Below are 19,694 nucleotides of genomic sequence, written 5' to 3' on the forward strand. Positions count from 1 at the left end.
ACCAAATGGGTCAACCAGGAAATTAAAGAAGAATTGGAAAAATTCATGGAAACAAATGATAATGGATACACAACTGTTCAAAATCTGTGGGACACAGCAAAAGCAGTCCTGAGAGGAAAATATATAGCGATACAAGCCTTTCTCAAGAAACAAGAAGGGTCTCGGGGCGCCTGAGTGGCTCAGTGGGTTAAAGCCTCTGCCTTCAGCTCAGGTCATGATCCCAGGGTCCTGGAATCAAGCCCTGCATCGGGCTCTCTGCTCAGCGGGCAGCCTGCTTCCTTTCCTCTCTCTCTCTCTCTGCCTGTCTTTCTGCCTACTTGTGATCTCAGTCTATCAAATAAATAAATAAAATATTAAAAAAAAGAAAAGAAGCAAGAAGGGTCTCAAATATACAACCTACCCCTACACCTAAAGGAGCTGGAGAAAGAACAGCAAAGAAAGCCTAAACCCAGCGGGAGAAGAGAAATAATAAAGATCAGAGCAGAAATCAATGAAATAGAAACCAAAAAAACAGTCAAACATACCAAGAAACTAGGAGCTGGTTCTTTGAGAGAATTAATAAGATTGATAAACACCTGGCCAGACTTATCAAAAAGAAAAAAGACCCAAATAAATAAAATCATGGATGAAAGAGGAGAGATCACAACCAACACCAAAGAAATACAAACAATTTTAAAGAACATATTATGAGCAACTATACACCAGCAAATTTGACAATCTGGAAGAAATGCATGCATTCTTAGAGACATATAAACTACCACAACTGAACCAGGAAGAAATAGAAAACCTGAACAGAACCATAACCAGTAAGGAGATGAAAGCAGTCATCAAAAATCTCCCCAAAAGCAAAAGCCCAGGGCCAGATGGCTTCCCAGGGGAAATATACCACACATTTAAAGAAAAATTAATTCCTATTCTCCTGAAACTGTTCCAAAAAATAGAAATGGAAGGAAAATTTCCAAACTCATTTTATGAGGCCAGCATTACCTTGATCCCAAACCAGACAGACCCCATCAAAAAAAGAGAATTACAAACCAATATCCTTGATGAACACAGATATAAAAAAATTCTCACCAAAATACTAGCCAATAGGATCCAACAGTCCATAAAAGGATTATTCACCACAACCAACTGGGATTTATTCCAGGGCTGCAAGGTTGGGTCAACATCTGCAAATCAATCAATGTGATACAATACATTAACAAAAGAAAGAACAGGGACGCCTGGGTGGCTCAGTTGGTTAAGCAGCTGCCTTCAGCTCAGGTCATGATCCCAGGGTCCTGGGATCGAGTCCCACATCGGGCTCCTTGCTCGGCAGGGAGCCTGCTTCTCCCTCTGCCTCTGCCTGCCTCTCTGTCTGCCTGTGCTCGCTCGCGCTCTCTCCCTCTGTCTCTGAAAAATAAATAAAATCTTTAAAAAAAAAAAAAAAAAAAAACAAAAGAAAGAACAAGAACCATATAATACTCTCAATAGATGCTGAAAAAGCATTTGACAAAGTACAGCATCCTTTCCTGATCAAAACTCTTCAAAGTGTAGGGATAGAGGATACATACCTCAATATCATCAAAGCCATCTATGAAAAACCCACCATGAATATTATTCTCAATGGAGAAAAACTGAGAGCTTTTCTGCTAAGATCAGGAACTCGGCAGGGATGTCCATTAACACCACTGCTATTCAACATAGTACTAGAAGTCCTAGCCTCAGCAATCAGACAACAAAAAGAAACTAAAGGTATCCAGATCGGCAAAGAAAAAGTCAAACTATCACTCTTTGCAGATGATATGATACTTTATGTGGAAAACCCAAAAGACTCCACTCCAAAACTGCTAGAACTTGTACAGGAATTCAGTAAAGTGTCAGGATATAAAATCAATGCACAGATATCAGTTGCATTTCAGTGCACAACAAGACAGAAGAAAGAGAAATGAAGGAGTCAATCCCATTTACAACTGTATCCAAAACCATAAGATACCTAGGAATAAACCTAACCAAAGAGGCAAAGAATCTGTACTCAGAAAACTATAAAGTGCTCATGAAAGAAATTGAGGAAGACACAAAGAAATGGAAAAATGTTCCATGCTCATGGATTGGAAGAACAAATATTGTGAAAATGTCTATGCTACCTCAAGCAATCTACACATTTAATGCAATCCCTATCAAAATCCCATCCATTTTTTTCAAAGAAATGGAACAAATAATCCTAAAATTTATATGGAACCAGAAAAGACCTTGAATAGCCAGAGGAATGCTGAAAAAGAAAGCCAAAGTTGGTGGCATCACAATTCCAGACTTCAAGCTCTATTACAAAGCTGTCATCATCAAGATAGTACGGTACTGGCACAAAAACAGATACATAGATCAGTGGAACAGAATAGAGAGCCCAGAAATAGACCCTCAACTCTATGGTCAACTAATCTTTGACAAAGCAAGAAAGAATGTACAATGGAAAAAAACAGTCTCTTCAACAAATGGTGTTGGGAAAATTGGACAGCCACATGCAGAAAAATGAAACTGGACCATTTCCTTACACCACACACAAAAATGGACTCCAAATGGATGAAAGACCTCAATGTGAGAAAGGATTACATCAAAATCCTTGAGGAGAACACAAGCAGCAGCCTCTTCGACCTCAGCCTCAGCAACTTCTTCCTAGAAACGTTGCCAAAGGCAAGGGAAGTAAGGGCAAAAATGAACTATTGGGACTTCATCAAGATCAAAAACTTTTGCACAGCAAAGGAGACAGTCAACAAAACCAAAAGACAACTGACAGAATGGAAGAAGACATTTACAAATGACCTATCAGATAAAGGGCTAGTATCCAAAATCTATAAAGTACTTATCAAACTCAAAACCCAAAGAACAAATAATCCAATCAAGAAATGGGCAGAGGACATGAACAGACATTTCTGCAAAGAAGACATCCAGATGGTCAATAGACACATGAAAAAGTGCTCCACATCACTGGGCATCAGGGAAATACAAGTCAAAACCACAATGAGATACCATCTCACACCAGTCAGAATGGCTAAAATTAACAAGTCAGGAAATGACAAATGCTGGCGAGGATGCGGAGAAAGGGGAACCCTCCTGCACTGTTGGTGGGAATGCAAGCTGGTACAGCCACTCTGGAAAACAGCATGGAGGTGTCTCGAAAAGTTGAAAATAGAGCTACCCTATGACCTAGCAATCATGCTACTGGGTATTTACCCTAAAGATACAAATGGAGTGATCCAAAGGGGCACATGCACCCAAATGTTTATAGCAGCAGTGTCCACAATAGCCAAACTATGGAAAGAACCTAGATGTCCATCAACAGATGAATGGATAAAGAAGAGGTGCTATATATATCCAATGGAATACTATGCAACTATCAAAAAATGCAATCTTGCCATTTGTGACAATGTGGATGGAACTAGAGGGTATTATGCTGAGTGAAATAAGTCAATCAGAGAAAGACAATTATATGATATGAGGATTTTGAGAGGCAAAGTGGGAGGCTTGGGGGGTAGAAAAGAGTAAATGAAACAAGATGGGATCAGGAGGGAGACAAACTATAAGAGACTCTTAATCTCACAAAACAAACTCAAGGTTGCCCGGGTCAAGGGGGAGAAGGAGAAGGTGGTTGGGTTATGGACACTGGGGACAGTATGTGCTATGGTGAATGCTGGGAAGTATGTAAGCCCGATGATTCACACAGCTGTACCCCTGGGGCTAATAATACATTGTATGTTAATTTTTTAAAGGTAATTAAAAAAAAAACCTATTTGCTAAAATGTCAGTCTCAGAATAGTTACAACATGGATTAGGGTAGGAAAAAGTGACTAGGAAATTATTACATTAATCCTAGGATGAGAGGCTGTTGGCCTGTTCTGCAATGCTGGCAGGGGAATGTATTTCCAAAAAAAAAAAAAAAAAACCACATAGAGTATATTTGACAGACATTTTATTTTATTTTTTTTAAGATTTTATTTATTTATTTGAGAGAGAGAGACAGTGAGAGAGAGCATGAGCGAGGAGAAGGTCAGAGGGAGAAGCAGACTCCCCATGCAGCTGGGAGCCTGATGCGGGACTCGATGCCGGGACTCCGGGATCATGACCTGAGCCGAAGGCAGTCGTCCAACCAACTGAGCCACCCAGGCGTCCCTTGACAGACATTTTAAAGGGAGGAAGAAACAAGAAGTAGACACAAATTGATTACTAATGATAAAATAGAATTGAAAACTTGTGATTTCTTTTTTCATCCACCAGTTTTTGAGTATGCTGTTTAATTTCTACAAATTCTTTAAATTTTCTAGTTTTCCTTTGTTGTTGATTTCTAACTTTATTCTGCTGTTGTTGGAGAAGATATTTTAAATGGTATCAGTCTTAAAAAAAAAAAAATGGTATCAGTCTTAAAAAATTAACTGTGGGGGCGCCTGAGTGGCTCAGTCATTGGGCGTCAGCTCAAGTCGTGATCCCAGCGTCCTGGGAGCAAGCCCTGCATCAGGCTCCCTGCTAGGTGGGAAGCCTGCTTCTCCCTCTCCCACTCCCTCTGTGTTCCCTCTCCCACTGTGTCTCTCTCTCTCTCAAATAAATTAATAAATTAACTTTGATTCTCACCTTATGCCACATACAAATATGGATTACAGACCTACATAAAATATTTTAAACTATTAAACTTCTAGAAAATACAAAAAAAAAAAACCAAAAAACCTGCTTTCAATAGTTTGAACACGAGAGAAGAAGAGGGCCAGTACTAATTCCTGGCAAGGGATCATTTACAATAGCCAGTTTGAGGGAAAGGAACATGGAAAACTATAAAATAGGTGCCAGACATAGGTTCTCCTAGTCCCCGGCAGAGGAAAGACCCTGAACAAATCTCATAAGCCCTGCAGTTTTCAGTTTTCTTTTCTAAGGTCTTTACTGAGTAGTCTGTGAACGTCACATAGTTTTAAGTGAAAAAACGATTATCATTTGACAGCTTTATTGTTATAATAAACATATAATAAACTATACATATTTAAAACGTACAATTTGACATGTTTTGACAATTGTATATACCCATGAAACCATCACCATCAAGATAGTCAATATATCCATCATCCCTAGGTTTCTTCATATGCCTTTGTAATCTACCTCTCCTTAGCATCCCCCTCAATATCCCCAAGCAACTACTGATCAGCCGGCACTATAGATCAGTTTGAATTTTCTAGAGTTTTATGTAAATGGAATCTTAAGTACATGCTCTTTCTTTGTTTAGCTTCACTTAGCATAATTATTTTGAGATTTGTCCATGTTTTTGCATATAACAAGTTCTTTCCTTTTATTGCTGATTACTATTCCATATGAAGATATACCACAGTTTATCTGTACATGTTGACTGTTTTCAGTTTTTAGCTATTACAAATAAAGCTACTATGAAGTTCCATGCAAAAGTCTTTGTGTATATGTATATATATTACACACACGTGTGTACACACACACACACACACACACACACACACACACATTCTTTTCTCTTGAATAAATAGTTAAAAGTGGAAATGGTTGGATCATTAGACAGGTATAACTTTTTAAGAAAACTGCCAAACTGGGGTGCCTGGGTGGCTCAGTGGTTAAACGTCTGCCTCCAGCTCTGGTCATGATCCCAGGATTCTGGTCATGATCCCAGGACTCTGGGATCAAGCCTCACATGATGGGGTTCTCTGCTCAGCAGGGAGCCTGCTTCTCCTCTCCCTCTGCTTGTGTTCTCTGTCAAATAAGTAAAATTTCTAAAAAAGAAAGAAAGAAAACGGATCAACTATTTCCCAAAGAGGCTGTACCATTTTATATTCTCACCAGCAGTGTGTGAGATGTCCAGTTCCTCCACATCCTCATCAATATTTGGTATGTTCTTTTTTAGTTATTCCAGTAGGGTCTCACTATGGTAATACACATATCCCTAATGACTAATGATGTTGAGCATTTTTCTATAAGCTTATATGCTGTCTATAAGTCTACTCTGGTGAAGTATCTATTCAAATTTATGTCTTTTTTTAAATTTTTTCAATTTATTTATTTTCAGAAAAACAGTATTCATTATTTTTTCACCACACCCAGTGCTCCATGCAGTACATGCCCTCTATAATACCCACCACCTGGTACCCCAACCTCCCACCCCCTGGCCACTTCAAACCCCTCAGATTGTTTTTCAGAGTCCATAGTCTCTCGTGATTCACCTCCCCTTCCAATTTACCCCAACTCCCTTCTCCTCTCTAACACCCCTTGTCCTCCATGATATTTGTTATGCTCCACAAATAAGTGAAACCATATGATAATTGACTCTCTCTGCTTGACTTATTTCACTCAGCATAATCTCTTCCAGTCCCGTCCATGTTGCTACAAAAGTTGGGTATTCATCCTTTCTGATGGAGGCATAATACTCCATAGTGTATATGGACCACATCTTCCTTATCCATTCATCCGTTGAAGGGCATCTTGGTTCTTTCCATAGATTGGCGACCGTGGCCATTGCTGCTATAAACATTGGGGTACAGATGGCCCTTCTTTTCACGACATCTGTATCCTTGGGGTAAATACCCAGGAGTGCAATTGCAGGGTCATAGGGAAGCTCTATTTTTAATTTCTTGAGGAATCTCCACACTGTTCTCCAAAGAGGCTGCACCAACTTGCATTCCCACCAACAGTGTAAGAGGGTTCCCCTTTCTCCACATCCTCTCCAACACATGTTGTTTCCTGTTTTGTTAATTTTGGCCATTCTAACTGGTGTAAGGTGATATCTCAATGTGGTTTTAATTTGAATCTCCCTGAGGGCTAATGATGATGAACATTTTTTCATGTGTCTGATAGCCATTTGTATGTCTTGATTGGAGAAGTGTCTGTTCATATCTTATGTCTATTTTTTAATAGGGTTGTTTGTTTTCTTTCTTTGAAAGCCCTTTATGTATTCTGGATACAAGTTCTCTAGGACATATATATGCTTTGCAAAGGTTCTTATTTGTTCGTATCTTCTTTTCTTTTTCTAAACAGTAATTTTCTTTTTTTTTTAAGATTTTATTTATTTATTTGAGAGAGAGACAGTGAGAGAGAGCATGAGCGAGGAGAAGGTCAGAAAGCGAAGCAGACTCCCCATGGAGCTGGGAGCCCGATGTGGGACTCGATCCCGGGACTCCGTCCCGGAATCATGACCTGAGCCGAAGGCAGTCGTCCAACCAACTGAGCCACCCAGGCGTCCCTAAACAGTGATTTTCAAAGCAGAGTTTTCATTTTGATTAAGTCCAATTTATCATTTTTTTTCTACTATAGGTCATGCTTTTGGTGTTGTAACACCAAACAATTGCCTAACTTAAGTTCATAAAGATTTTTTTAGTATTTTCTGGAAGTTTCATAGTTTAAAATTTTTCATGTAGGTCTACAAATCCATCTTGAAATATTATTTGTATATGGCACACGTAAGAATTAAAGTTCTTTTTTTTTTTTTAAAGAATTATTTACTTGGAGAGAGAGAGAATGGGGGAAAGGGCAGAGGAAGAGGGAGAAGGAGAGAGAAACCTAAGCAGACTCTTCACTGAGCACAGAGCCTGACACTGAGTGCAGAGCCTGACATGGGGCTCAATCTCACCTGAGCCATTACCACTGAGATCACAACCTGAGCCAAAACCAAGAGTTGGATGCTTAACTGACTATGCCACCCACGTGCCCCAAGTTCATTTTTTAAGATAGATGTCAAAGTAACTTCTCCAAACACAACATGACAAAGTTAGAAACAGAAAGGAAAACTAGAAAATTCAAAAAATTTTAGAAATTAAGCAACATACTCTGAAATAACCAATGGATTAAAAAAACAAATCATAAGGAAAAATAGAAAATACATAGAGATGACTGAAAACAAAAATATAACCTACCAAAACTCAGAGGACACAGTGAAAGCAATGTTAAGCAGGAAAATTATAGATCTGTAAAAGCTTATATTAAGAAAGAAGATCACGGGGTTCCTGGGTGTCTCAGTGAGTTAAAGCCTCTACCTTCGGCCCAGGTCATGATCCCAGGGTCCTGGGATTGAGCCCCGCATCAAGCCCCACATCCGGCTCTCTGCTCAGTGGGGAGCCTGCCTCCCTCTCTCTCTCTGCCTGTCTCTCTGCCTACTTGTGATCTCTGTTAAATAAATAAATAAAATCTTAAAAAAATAAAAAATAAAGATAATCTCAAATCAACAATCTAACTTTACAACTTAAAGAACTAGAGGGGCGCCTGGGTGGCTCGGTGGGTTAAAGCCTCTGCCTTCGACTCAGGTCATGATCCCAGGGTCCTGGGATCGAGCCCTGCATCGGGCTCTCTGCTCAGTGGGGAGCCTGCTTCCCTGTCTCTCTCTGCCTGCCTCTCTGCCTACTTGTGATCTCTCTGTTTCTGTCAAATAAATAAACAAAAATCTTTAAAAAAAAAAAAAAAAAAAAAAAGAACTAGAAAAAGAAGAGCAAACTAAACCCAAGCCAACATAAAGAGGGAAATATTAATATTAGAGATAAACAAAATAGAGAATAGAGAAATAATAAAGAAAATCAATAAAACAAAAGTTGGTTTCTTTGAAAAGATGAACAAAATTGACAAGCCTTTTGCTAGAGACAAAAAAAGACTTTATTACAGATATACCTTATTTTTTTGCACTTTGCTTCATTGTGCTTCACGGATACTCTGGGTTTTACATATTGAAGATTTATGGCAACATTTCGTAGAGGAAGTCTATCACCACTATTTTTCCACCACATCTGCTCACTTTGTATCTTTGTCATGTTATGGTAATTTTTGAAATATTTCAAACTTTTTCATCATTATCTTGGTTATAGTGATCTATGATCAGTGATCTTTGATGTTACCATTTTAATTATTTTGGAGTGCCATGAAACACACCTATACAAGACAGAAAACTTAATCTATAAATGTGTGTGTTCTGAATACTCTACCAATTGGCCATTCCGTTTGCCTTCTTCTCCTCAGGCCTCCCTGTACTAAGAAGCAGCAATATTGAAATTAGGCCAGTTAATAACCCTACGAAGGCTTGTAAGTATTCAAGTTAGAGGAAAAGGCACACATTTCTCATTTTAAATCCAAAGTTAGAAATGATTAAGCTTAGTACAAAAGGCATGTCAAAAGCCAAGCAAGGCCGAAAGTTAGGCCTCTTACGCCAAACAGCCAAATTATAAATGAAAATTTCTTGAAGGAAATGGTGCTGCTCCAGTGAACACACAAATGATAAGAAAGTGAAACCGCCTTATAGTTGATATGCAGAAAATTTTGGTGGTTTGGAAAAAAAAAATCAAACCAGCCACAAAATTCTTAAGCCAAAACCTAATTCAGGGCAAGGCCTGAACTTCATTCAAGTCTATGAAGGCTGACAGAAAGAAAATTAGTGGTTCCTAGTAGCTAGGGACTAGGTGGCATTGAGAATGACTGTTTGTTTAATGGAAACAAGGTCTCACCTCAGAGTGATAAAAATGTTCTGGAATTCGGTAGTGGTAATGGTTGTACAACGCTGTAAAAATATTAATGCCACTGAAGTAGACCCTTTAACATGGCTCAAATGGTGAATTTTATCTTTTTTACCACAATGAAAAGTATCAATTGTATTTCTATACATAATGAAATTGATAAAACAAAAATTTTATTTTTTTAAAAGATTTTATTTATTTGACAGAGATCACAAGTAGGCAGAGAGGCAGGCAGGGAGAGAGGAGAGAGGAGGAAGCAGGCTCCCTGCTGAGCAGAGAGCCCGATGTGGGGCTCGATCCCAAAACCCAAGGATCATGACCTGAGGCGGAGGCAGAGGCTTAACCCACTGAGCCACCCAGGCACCCCTGCTGCGGCCCTTTTGGTCACCGCACGCATCTAATGAGAACAAAGCAACCCTGCGTGGCAGGAGGGGCTTTCGGAGCCAGGAGCCTGGAGCCTGGACTCGGGAGTCGGGCACACCGGGCATTCTCGTCGCGGCAGAAGGGGACTGAAGGGGCCGTGCTCGTCCACTTAGGCCACTGTCCCCACACTCCCGCCGCTGTCACCCTGAGCCGGCCAGGCGACTCTGGGAGGCTCCGGAAGGGCGCCCGGTCCGCTCGGACAAACGCACGCCTCCCTCCCGCGCCACGGGCTGCAGGACACACACAGTTGCCCGGCTAACGCCTCCAGGTGGGGACCAGCCACTGCAACCCCGGGAGTCCCCCTGGCATCCCCTCGGCTCAGCCCGGCCTCCCACCATGGACACCGAGCCCACGGGCCAGACCACCCGGCGAGGCGGCCTCTCCACAGCCAACCGCCGCCGACAACGGCCGCCTGCCCGCGCTCCTGCCCCGCCGGTCCCCGGGTCCGGCCCCCGGCGCCCACCTGTTGGTCGCACTCGGGGCACGATTTGGTGGCCATCTTCACTTTCTTGGCTCTAGTTGCAGACATGCTCTTCTCCAGCGGCGGAGGCAGCAGCTCCGGCTCCTCCGGATCCTCCCCTAGTACCTCAGCGGCCCAGCCTCCACCCGCAGGGTCCCCACCACCCAGACCCAAGCTTGAACGGGAGCGCGCGCGTGTGCGCGAGCCCGGGCGGAGCCTGAGAGCAGCGTGGGCGGGGCAAGGCGTGCACGCGCCGCGGCCACGGGCCTCTCAAGCCTGCTCCGCGGGACCGCGAAGCGCGCTCCCACCGGCACCGCTCAGGTCCTCGAGAGCTTCCAGATTCTCACGAGAGGAGACCTCCCGGACCGTCCGGCGGCGCGGTTATAGCCACGCCTTCTCACGGCCCCACGGACGGCGTGGGGGCGTGGTTGGGGCGGGACTCGGCCGTAACGGGCGTCGGGTTTGACCAACGAATGCACAGAAGGGCGGGCCTGGTGCGGGGCACGCCCCCTCGCCGGGAGGAAGGAGAACGTGAGTGAAAGAGATGGAAGGGAAAGTGCTTACACAGGTCCTGGCATTTCATACACTTAAAAAATGCCAGCAACTTTAATCATTGAGAGACTGTAACAGACATCTGGTTAACGGTGTGGACCTAGGGTCAGATATTGAAAATTCATTCATTTATTTAATTAAGGCCCACTGTCAGGCAAATTAAAGGCAGAAGAGCACACTTTAGGTATTTAGAACCAGTACTTACGGTCCACGATGAAAGACCACTTTTTAAAAATCCATCGGTCACTGATAGTTAACTAAATTAAGATTAAAAATAAATTACACATAGAGGCGCCTGGGTGACTCAGTGGGTTAAGCGTCTACCTTCTGCTCAGGTCGTGATCCCAGGGTCCTGGGACAGAGCCCTGCTCAGCGGAGAGCCTGCTTCTCCCTCTCCTGCTCTTCCCCTGCTTGTGCTTTCTCTCTTTCTCTTCCTCTGTCAAATAAATTAATTAAAAGTAAATTACTCATAGATTGGAGAAAACTATACAAAACACAATTTCATTTTTAAATGTGAAATTCAACGACATAAAATTACATTTCAACAATCAGAACAGAGAGGAAATAATTTAAGAAACTGTATACTTTGTTTAGAGAAAATTTGTCAATTGACATTTGTTACAGTGAATGGCTATTACCCTAAGTTTTTGTTCTACAATCGTAACTAAAGCAGATATGAGTGAAATTCTATTCCCTTATTAAATGCCTGTAAGCACACTTGGAATGAATACATTGAGCATAAATATTTAAAGATTTCAGTGACAAATGATACTGTTTCTTGTTTGGTCATTTATCTAAACTAGGTTGGGTTGATAAAAGCATTACTTACAAAGGAAAATTTATGTCTATACTAGTTCTAAGTTCTCATCGTAAAAAAAAAACAATCTCATGGAGGTAGGTTAATGGAAATGGAAGAATAGATTTTAAAGCAGCTTCAGTAAATTCATGGTTCATTCTTTTTTTTTTTCTTCATTTTTTTTCATCATAGTTCATTCTTAACTTTTACCAAAAATGAACTGATGATGTATTTTCAAAATTCATATTCAGTCCTCATAAGTGGCTAGGTCCAACAGTTTATCCCATACAGTAATAATTAAAATTTTAAATACCTTTTAATAAAAGAAATGTGTTCCAGATCTATGATTTTGCAGCAATCTTCTTTTTTTTAAATAAAGATTTTTATTTATTTATTTGACAGAGAGATCACAAGTAGACAGAGAGGCAGGCAGAGAGAGAAGGGGAAGCAGGCTCCCAACTGAGCAGAGAGCTGGGCTCATGACCTGAGCCCAGAGATCATGACCTGAGCCCCGAAGGCACAGGCCTAACCCACTGGGCCACCCAGGTGCCCCTAGCAATCTTCTTTTAAGGGAAAGTACAATTCAAACTGTTCTATCATATTTGTAAAATATTTAATTACGTATTTTCACAGGTGTGCAATGTCAAGTCTTACTGATAATGTTTTTTAAATTTTTTTAAAGATTTTATTTATTTATTTGACAGATACAGATCACAAGTAGGTAGAGAGGCGGGCAGAGACAGAGAGAGAGGAGGAAGCAGGCTCCCTGCTGAGCAGAGAGCCCGATGTGGGGCTCGATCCCAGGACCCTGGAATCATGGCCCGAGCCGAAGCCAGAGGCTTTAACCCATGAGCCACCCAGGTGCCCCAATAATGTTTTTAAAATATGAAAATAACAATATATAAAATCTGTTCCTCCGATTCTTCTAAGTTCCATTTTTGTTCTTCCATCTTAACTGCCATATGTTAACTGCCTTCCTTCCTTCCATTAAAATAGTAAGATCCAAATATCACCCACAAAATACTAGCAAACTAAATTCAGCACATATTAAAAGATGTATAGATCTGGGGAAAAAAACACGCTGTTCTAATACAATAACATGTTTCAAAAAAAAAAAAAAGTTTTTACATCATGACCAAGTGGGATTTATTCCCAGAGTGCAGGGATGGTCCTACATACAAAAACCATTCAATGTAATAAACTATAGGAGTAGTAGTTTTCTAATATCTTTCCCTCAAAGAGCCTTGATTTTGAAAACACTGGTGAGTAAGAGTATCCATTTTGGAAGTCCAACAGTCCAGCGGAGAAGTTCTAGCACATCCTCGGAGAAAGAAAAAAAAAATCCAAAATTGGATCTGAAGAAATCCATTGCACTGAAGTAGTAAGAGAAATAGTTTTAATTTATCTGTGTCTCCATTCCCACAGAGTGGCACAGCTTAGTACCAAGAGGAACACCTTGGCCTGCAGTTTCTCCCACAGCAGAAAGTGAGAACATGTGAGTGCCCATCCTCCCCAACTATGTGAGACACTGCCAAAGAGGTCCACCTTTTTCTTACCCCATCTGGAATACTGAGGTAAGCTGTACACCTGAACATGAGGAGAGAATAGGAACACAGCAGGCAGGGCTTAGAGTGCATCACAGAGACATGGAAAATGCTTAACGGTTTTGTGGACTCCATTACAAGGGCCACCAAAAACCACTAGTGAGGTCTTGCCTGCAGATTCCCCTACTGGCCCACAGGCATCCCTAATGCTCTCCACACCTCACCCACATAACCAGCCCCCCCAAACACTCGTACCTTGTGGTCAGTTCCCTGTGTGTGCCCGTGAGAGTGGCAAGTGAAAGCATTGGCAGAGGGCTCATGAACACGGAAAACTGTCCCAAATCTGCAAGACTGTGAAAAAGCAAACAAATTAAAACATTCACCGTTATCTTAGGGAAAGTAAAGCTAAAGCTCTCAGCAGTAGGTCCAGCTTTGCAAAAAGAAGGCATATAATCTTAAGAATGCCACACACACACACACACACACACACACACGGAGAGAGAGAGAGAGAGAGGGGGAGAGAGAGAGAGAAAGGGAACAAGAAGTGTAGAGCAGGCATACACATAGAAAAGGGAATCCCAGAATCCCTAGGCAGGCCAACAGAAATTATTTCTCTCCCAAAGCCAGACAGTAAAGACTGGAGGAGGTAATCACTTTTTCAAATGCCAAGACAGTAATCCAATACTTCAAGGAACATGAAAAATGAAGGAAATATGAAACTACCAAAGGAAAACAATAAATTTTCAGTAACCAACCCAAAAGAAATGGAGATCTATGATTTGAATAAGATGAAATTAAAATAGTTGCTTTAAGAATCTCAGTAACTTAAAAAAAAAAAAAAAGAATCTCAGTAACTTACAAAGAAACAAAAACAATTCAATAAAATCAGAAAAACAACACGGGAACAAAATGAGGAGTTTAACAGAGAGACAGAAATCGCAAAAAAAAAAAAAAAGAACTAAACAAATTCTGGAGCTAAAGAACACTATGGATGAACTGAAAATTGCAACATCAACAACTGACTTGATAAAAAGAAAGAATCTCAACTTGAAAACAAGTCACTTAAAATTATCTATTCAGAGATCAACAACAACTGAAAGAATAAAAAGGAGTGAAGAAACACTACATGGATTATGAAATACCATCAACTGAAACAATTTCTAAATTTTGGGAATACCAGAAGGAAAGAGAGGGAGAAAGGGGCAGAAAACGTATTTAAAGAAATAATGACTCAGGGGACACCTGGGAGGCTCAGTAGGTTAAGCATCTGCCTTCAGCTCAGGTCATGATCCCAGGGTCCTAGGATCGAGTCCCGCATGGGGCTACTTGCTCAGCAGAAAACCTTCTTCTCCCTCTGCCTGGCACTCCCCTGCTTATGCTTTCTCTCTCTCTCTCTCTGACAAATGAATAAAAATCTTAAAAAAGAAAAGAAAGGAAGGAAAAAAGGGAGGGAGAAAGGAAGGAAGACTGGGAACTTCCCATATCTGGAAAGAGATATAGGCAGCCAAGTTTATGAAGCTCATAGGTCCCCAGACAGATTCGACCCAAAGATATTTTCTACAAATACATTATAATAAAAAAAATCTCAAATTGAAGAGAAAATATAAAAGCAAAAAAAAAAAAAAAATCTCCTCACATACAAAGTAAACTCCATAAAGCTATCAGTGTCATTCTCAGCACAAACCTTGCAGGCCAAGACAGAGTAGGGTGAAATATCAAAGTGCTGAAAGAAGAAAACCAAGAGGAGCACCTGGGTGGCTCAGTGGGTTGAGCCTCTGCCTTCAGCTCAGGTCATGATCTCAGGGTCCTGGGATCGAGCCCCGCATCGGGCTCTCTGCTCGGTGGGGAGCCTGCTTCCCTCTCTCTCTCTCTCTGCCTGCCTCTCTGCCTACTTGTGATCTCTCTGTCAAATAAATGAATAAAATCTTTAAAAAAAAAAAAAAAAGAAGAAGAAAACCAAGAATATTCTACCCGGCAAAGCTGTCATTCAGAAGTGAAGGAGAGATAAAGAATTTCCCTAGCTATTTAAGGCTGAGGGAGTTAATCATTAATCATCACTAGATCTGCCGTAAAGGAGTTCCTCAAGCTGAAATGAAAGGATACTAACTACTCACATGAAAACATGAAAAAAAAAAAAAAAACCATATTGGTAAAGGCAAGGATACAGTAAATTACAGAATACTCATCCTATAATTTGATGTTTTAGAAATCACTTAACTTTAGGGGTGCCTGGGTGGCTCAGTGGGTTAGGCCTCTGCCTTCGGCTCAGGTCATGATCTCAGGGTCCTGGGATTGAGCCCTGCATCGGGCTCTCCATTCAGCACAGAGACTGCTTCTCCCTCCCTCTCTGCCTGCCTCTCTCTCTGTCAAATGAATAAATAACACCTTTTTAAAAAATCACTTAAGTTTAATGCAAAGGTTTAAGAACAAAGCATTAGATAATTATTGCTACAATAGTTTGTCAATGGATACACAATATAAAATGACAGATGTTGTGACATCAAAAACAAAACAGAGGGAGAAAAAGGGTAGTTTCTGTATGCAATTGGAGTTAGAATACGCTGGTATGTTTATGTAAACCTCGTGTGAATATTATTCAGTTGTGAGAAAAAAGGAAATCCTGCTATGTGCGATGATATGCAGTAGCCTAGAAAATGTAATGCTTGGTGGAATAAGCCAGACAGGTAAACACAAATACTGTATGATCTCACTTATATGTGGATCCTGAAAAACAAAACAGAACCATAAAAAGGTCTAACTCATAGAAACAGTAAAATGGCAGTTATGAGGGTCTGGGGAATGGGGAAAGTGGAAAGATGCTGGTCAAAGGGTACAAGCTTGCCACTGAAGGATGAATAAATTTTGTGGATCTGATGTACATACATCACGATGATTATAGTTAATAATACTGTCTTGTACACTTGAAATTTGCTAAGAGAGAAGCCTTAAGCATTCTCATCTCTAAAACAAAAGGTAACATAAATATGCAACATGATGGATATGTTAATTAATCTGGGTGGTAAGCATTTCACAAAGTATATGTATATCAAAGCACCACATTACATATGGTAAATATATACAATTTGAGTTGTCAATTATATCTTAATGAAGCTGGGGAAATGGAACGTACCAGATTAGTAGAAAGAAGGGGGAAACCACATGACCATTTTGACTGAGGCAGGAAAAGCATGTTGACAAAAATCAACACCCTTTCATGATAAAAACACTCAACAGAAAACAACAAGTGTGGCTGTGGATGGGAGAAATTGGAACTCTTGTGCATTGCCTCTGGAAAGGTAAAATGGTGCAGCTCCTGTGGGAAGCAGTATGGAGCTTCCTTAAAAACTTCAACATAACATTACCACCCGATGCAGCAGTTTCATATGTGGGTTTGGACGCAAAGGAATTTGAAGAACACACTCAAACAGATTTTTTTTTAATATGGAGATTTTTATTCTTCCAACCTTTCATAATAAGTGACTTCATTTGTTTTCTTCAAATTTTTATTTAAATTCTGGTCGGTTAACATACCTTGCAATATTTGTCTTGGGAGTAGAATTCAGTGATTCATCACTTGCAAAAAACACCCAGTGCCTCACATGACAAGTGCCTTCCTTAATGCCCATCACCCATCTAGCCAACCCCCCAACCATCTCCCTCTATCAACCCTCAGTTTGTTCTCTATCTTTAAGAGTCTTTTATGATTTGTTTTCCCCCTCTCTCTTTTTCCCCCTTCCCATATGTTCATCTGTATTGTTTCTTAAATTCCACATATGAGTGAAATCGTATGATATTTGTCTTTCTCTGACTGACTTATTTTGCTTAGCATAATATACTCAAGCTCTATGTACATCATTGTAAATGGCAAGACTTCATTCTTTTTGATGGCTGAATAATATTCCGTTGTGTATATACACCACATCTTCTTTATCCATTTCACAGAAATCTTGGCTCTTTCCATACTTTGATATTGTTGATAATGCTTCTATGAACATCAGGCTGCATGTACCCCTTTAAATCTGTATATTTTTATCCTTTGGGTAAATACCTAGTAGTGTAATTGCTGGATCATAGTGTAGTTCTACTTTTTACTTTTTGAGGAAATTCCATACTGTCAAACAGATATTTTTATACCAATTTTCAGAGCACCATTCAGCACAATAGTCAAAAGGTAGAAACAATCCAAATGTACATTGGTGAGTAGATAAGCAAAATGTGATATATACATATAATAGAATTTTATTCAGCCATAAAAAGGAATGAAATTTTGATATATGCTACAGCAGGATAGATCTTGAACACATGCTTAGTGAAGCAAGACAGACAAAAAAAGAACAAATATTGTATAATTCCATTTATATGAGATACCTAAATTAGTCAAATTTATAGACACAGAAAGCAAAAAAGTAGTTACCAGTGTCTCAGGGGAGGGAAGAGGGGAAATTTTTTGTGGATCTTTCCCAGTCTTATTGAAATGTACTTGACATATAACACTGTATAAGTTTAAGGTGTATAACATAATGATTTGCCATGTATATACATCATGAAATGATTACCAGAATAAGTTTAATTAATATCACCCCACATACTTACATTTTTTTCCTTGTGATGAAAACTTTTAAAATCTACTCTTAGCAACTTGCAAATATATGACACAATGTTGTTAACCATAGTCAACATGCTGTACATCACATCTCCAGAACTTTTTTATCTTACAACTTCAAGTTTGTTATCTTTCAATCCCCTTCATTCATGTCTCTCCTCCCCTACCCCCCACCATTGGTAATCACCAGTTAATTCTCTGTTTTTATAAGTTTGTTTATTTGGTTTTTTGTTTAAGATGGCACATATAGATAAGATCATACAGTATGTTTTCCTGGGTCCCTATGACCCTCTCCCCCTATGTGGGCTTTGACATCTCACCCTGACTCATACTACCTCCATCTCCATTGCGTGTGTGCTTCTCACACAGCTCAGGCTCTAACACTCCATACCAGCTGCGGCTGCTGCTATTGCCCCAACACACACAGTTGCTCTCCTCACTCTTCTTAAACCTGAACCCTGTGCTGACTGCTGCCACTGCACTTTATGGACGCCTTCTTTACCCAGCTGGATCTCCAACACTCCACATCGGGTGACCATAGTTGCCCTCTTCATCCCACTTGACACCCAATAGCACACGGACCTTCCTATGATTGCTCCAACCCCATGTGTGGATACATTCTTTATTCTTAGAACCCACATCTTGCACTGGGCCTTCAGCACAACTGTTCCCACCCCCATTTGCAGACTCCGACATTCCACCCCATGCTGCAAAGATTTCTTCCTACCCTTACTTGTGCAACCTCTGACCAGGCTGTTTCTCAACCCACATGGACTTAACTCACGTGGACTCACCTAATGGTTTTGGACTGAACTGCTCAGGAAGAAAGAAAGGAAGAAAGGACAAAGGGAAGGCAGAAAGAATTGATGGATAGAAGGAAGAAGGGAAGGTAAAAAGAATGGAAAGAGAGATATTTTCTGTTATAGCTAACATGATTTTTTAGTTACACGATATATAGAGTACAGTTTCTGTTTTGAAATTGAGCAATTTTAGAGCAATTTTGAGTTCACAGTAAAATTAAGCAGAAGGTACACAGATTTCCCACATACTCTGCCCCCGCATACACAGAGCCTTCCCCACTGTCAAAATCTGGCAACAGAATAATATATTTATTATAATCAATGAAACCATATTGCCACATCATTGTCATCCAAAGTTCCTAGCTTACATTATCGTTCCTTCTTGGTATTGTACATTCTATGGATTTGAATAACATGTGATGATTTATATCCACCATTACAGTATCACACAGAATAGTTACACTGCCCTAAAAATCATTCATATTCCGTTTTCCCTCCTCCCCCTAAATCCTCAGCACCCACTGATGTTTTTCCAGTCTCCTAGTTTTGCCTTTTCCAGAAGGCCATGTCATTGGAATCATGCAGTATATAGATTTCTAAGATCAGCTTCTTTCACTGAGTAATGGGCATTAAAGTTTTCTTCATGTCTTCTCAGGGCTTGATAGCTCATTTCTTTTTTTTTTTTTTAAGATTTTATTTATTTATTTGACAGACTGAGATCACAAGTAGGCAGAGAAGCAGGCAGAGAGAGAGGTGGAATCAGGCTCCCTGCTGAGCAGAGAATCTGATGTGGGGCTCGATCCCAGGACCCTAGGATCATGACCCGACACAAAGGCAGAGGCTTTAACCCACTGAGCCACCCAGGCACCCCGATAGCTCATTTCTTTTTAATGCTATTATGTGCTATCATGTTATTAGCATTTATCCAAGTGACTTAAAAACTTATGTCTATACAAAAACCTGCACACGGATGTCTGTATCAGCTTAATTCATAATTGTCAAAACTTGGAAGCAGGTAAGATGTCCTTCAATGGATGAAGGTGAATAAA

The 19,694-nt window shown here is 40.4% G+C and overlaps 1 protein-coding gene and 1 pseudogene across 1 annotated transcript in view; one reads left to right on the forward strand and one right to left on the reverse strand.

The window, feature by feature from the left end:
• LOC116579885 (histone-lysine N-methyltransferase SETMAR-like) overlaps positions 1–10,454 on the reverse strand; it is a 29,997-nt gene extending 19,543 nt beyond the window's left edge. The window contains exon 1 of the mRNA XM_032325819.1: positions 10,350–10,454. Within this exon, the coding sequence (XP_032181710.1) occupies positions 10,350–10,419 (70 nt within the window). The 5' untranslated portion in view covers positions 10,420–10,454. The remainder of the gene's footprint in view (positions 1–10,349) is intronic.
• Positions 10,455–10,823: 369 nt separating this feature from the next.
• Positions 10,824–19,694, forward strand: part of LOC116578853 — a 41,953-nt pseudogene continuing 33,082 nt past the window's right edge.

Source organism: Mustela erminea, chromosome 19 (assembly GCF_009829155.1).
Source record: "Mustela erminea isolate mMusErm1 chromosome 19, mMusErm1.Pri, whole genome shotgun sequence".
In the NCBI taxonomy this organism is placed as follows: Eukaryota; Metazoa; Chordata; class Mammalia; order Carnivora; family Mustelidae; genus Mustela; species Mustela erminea.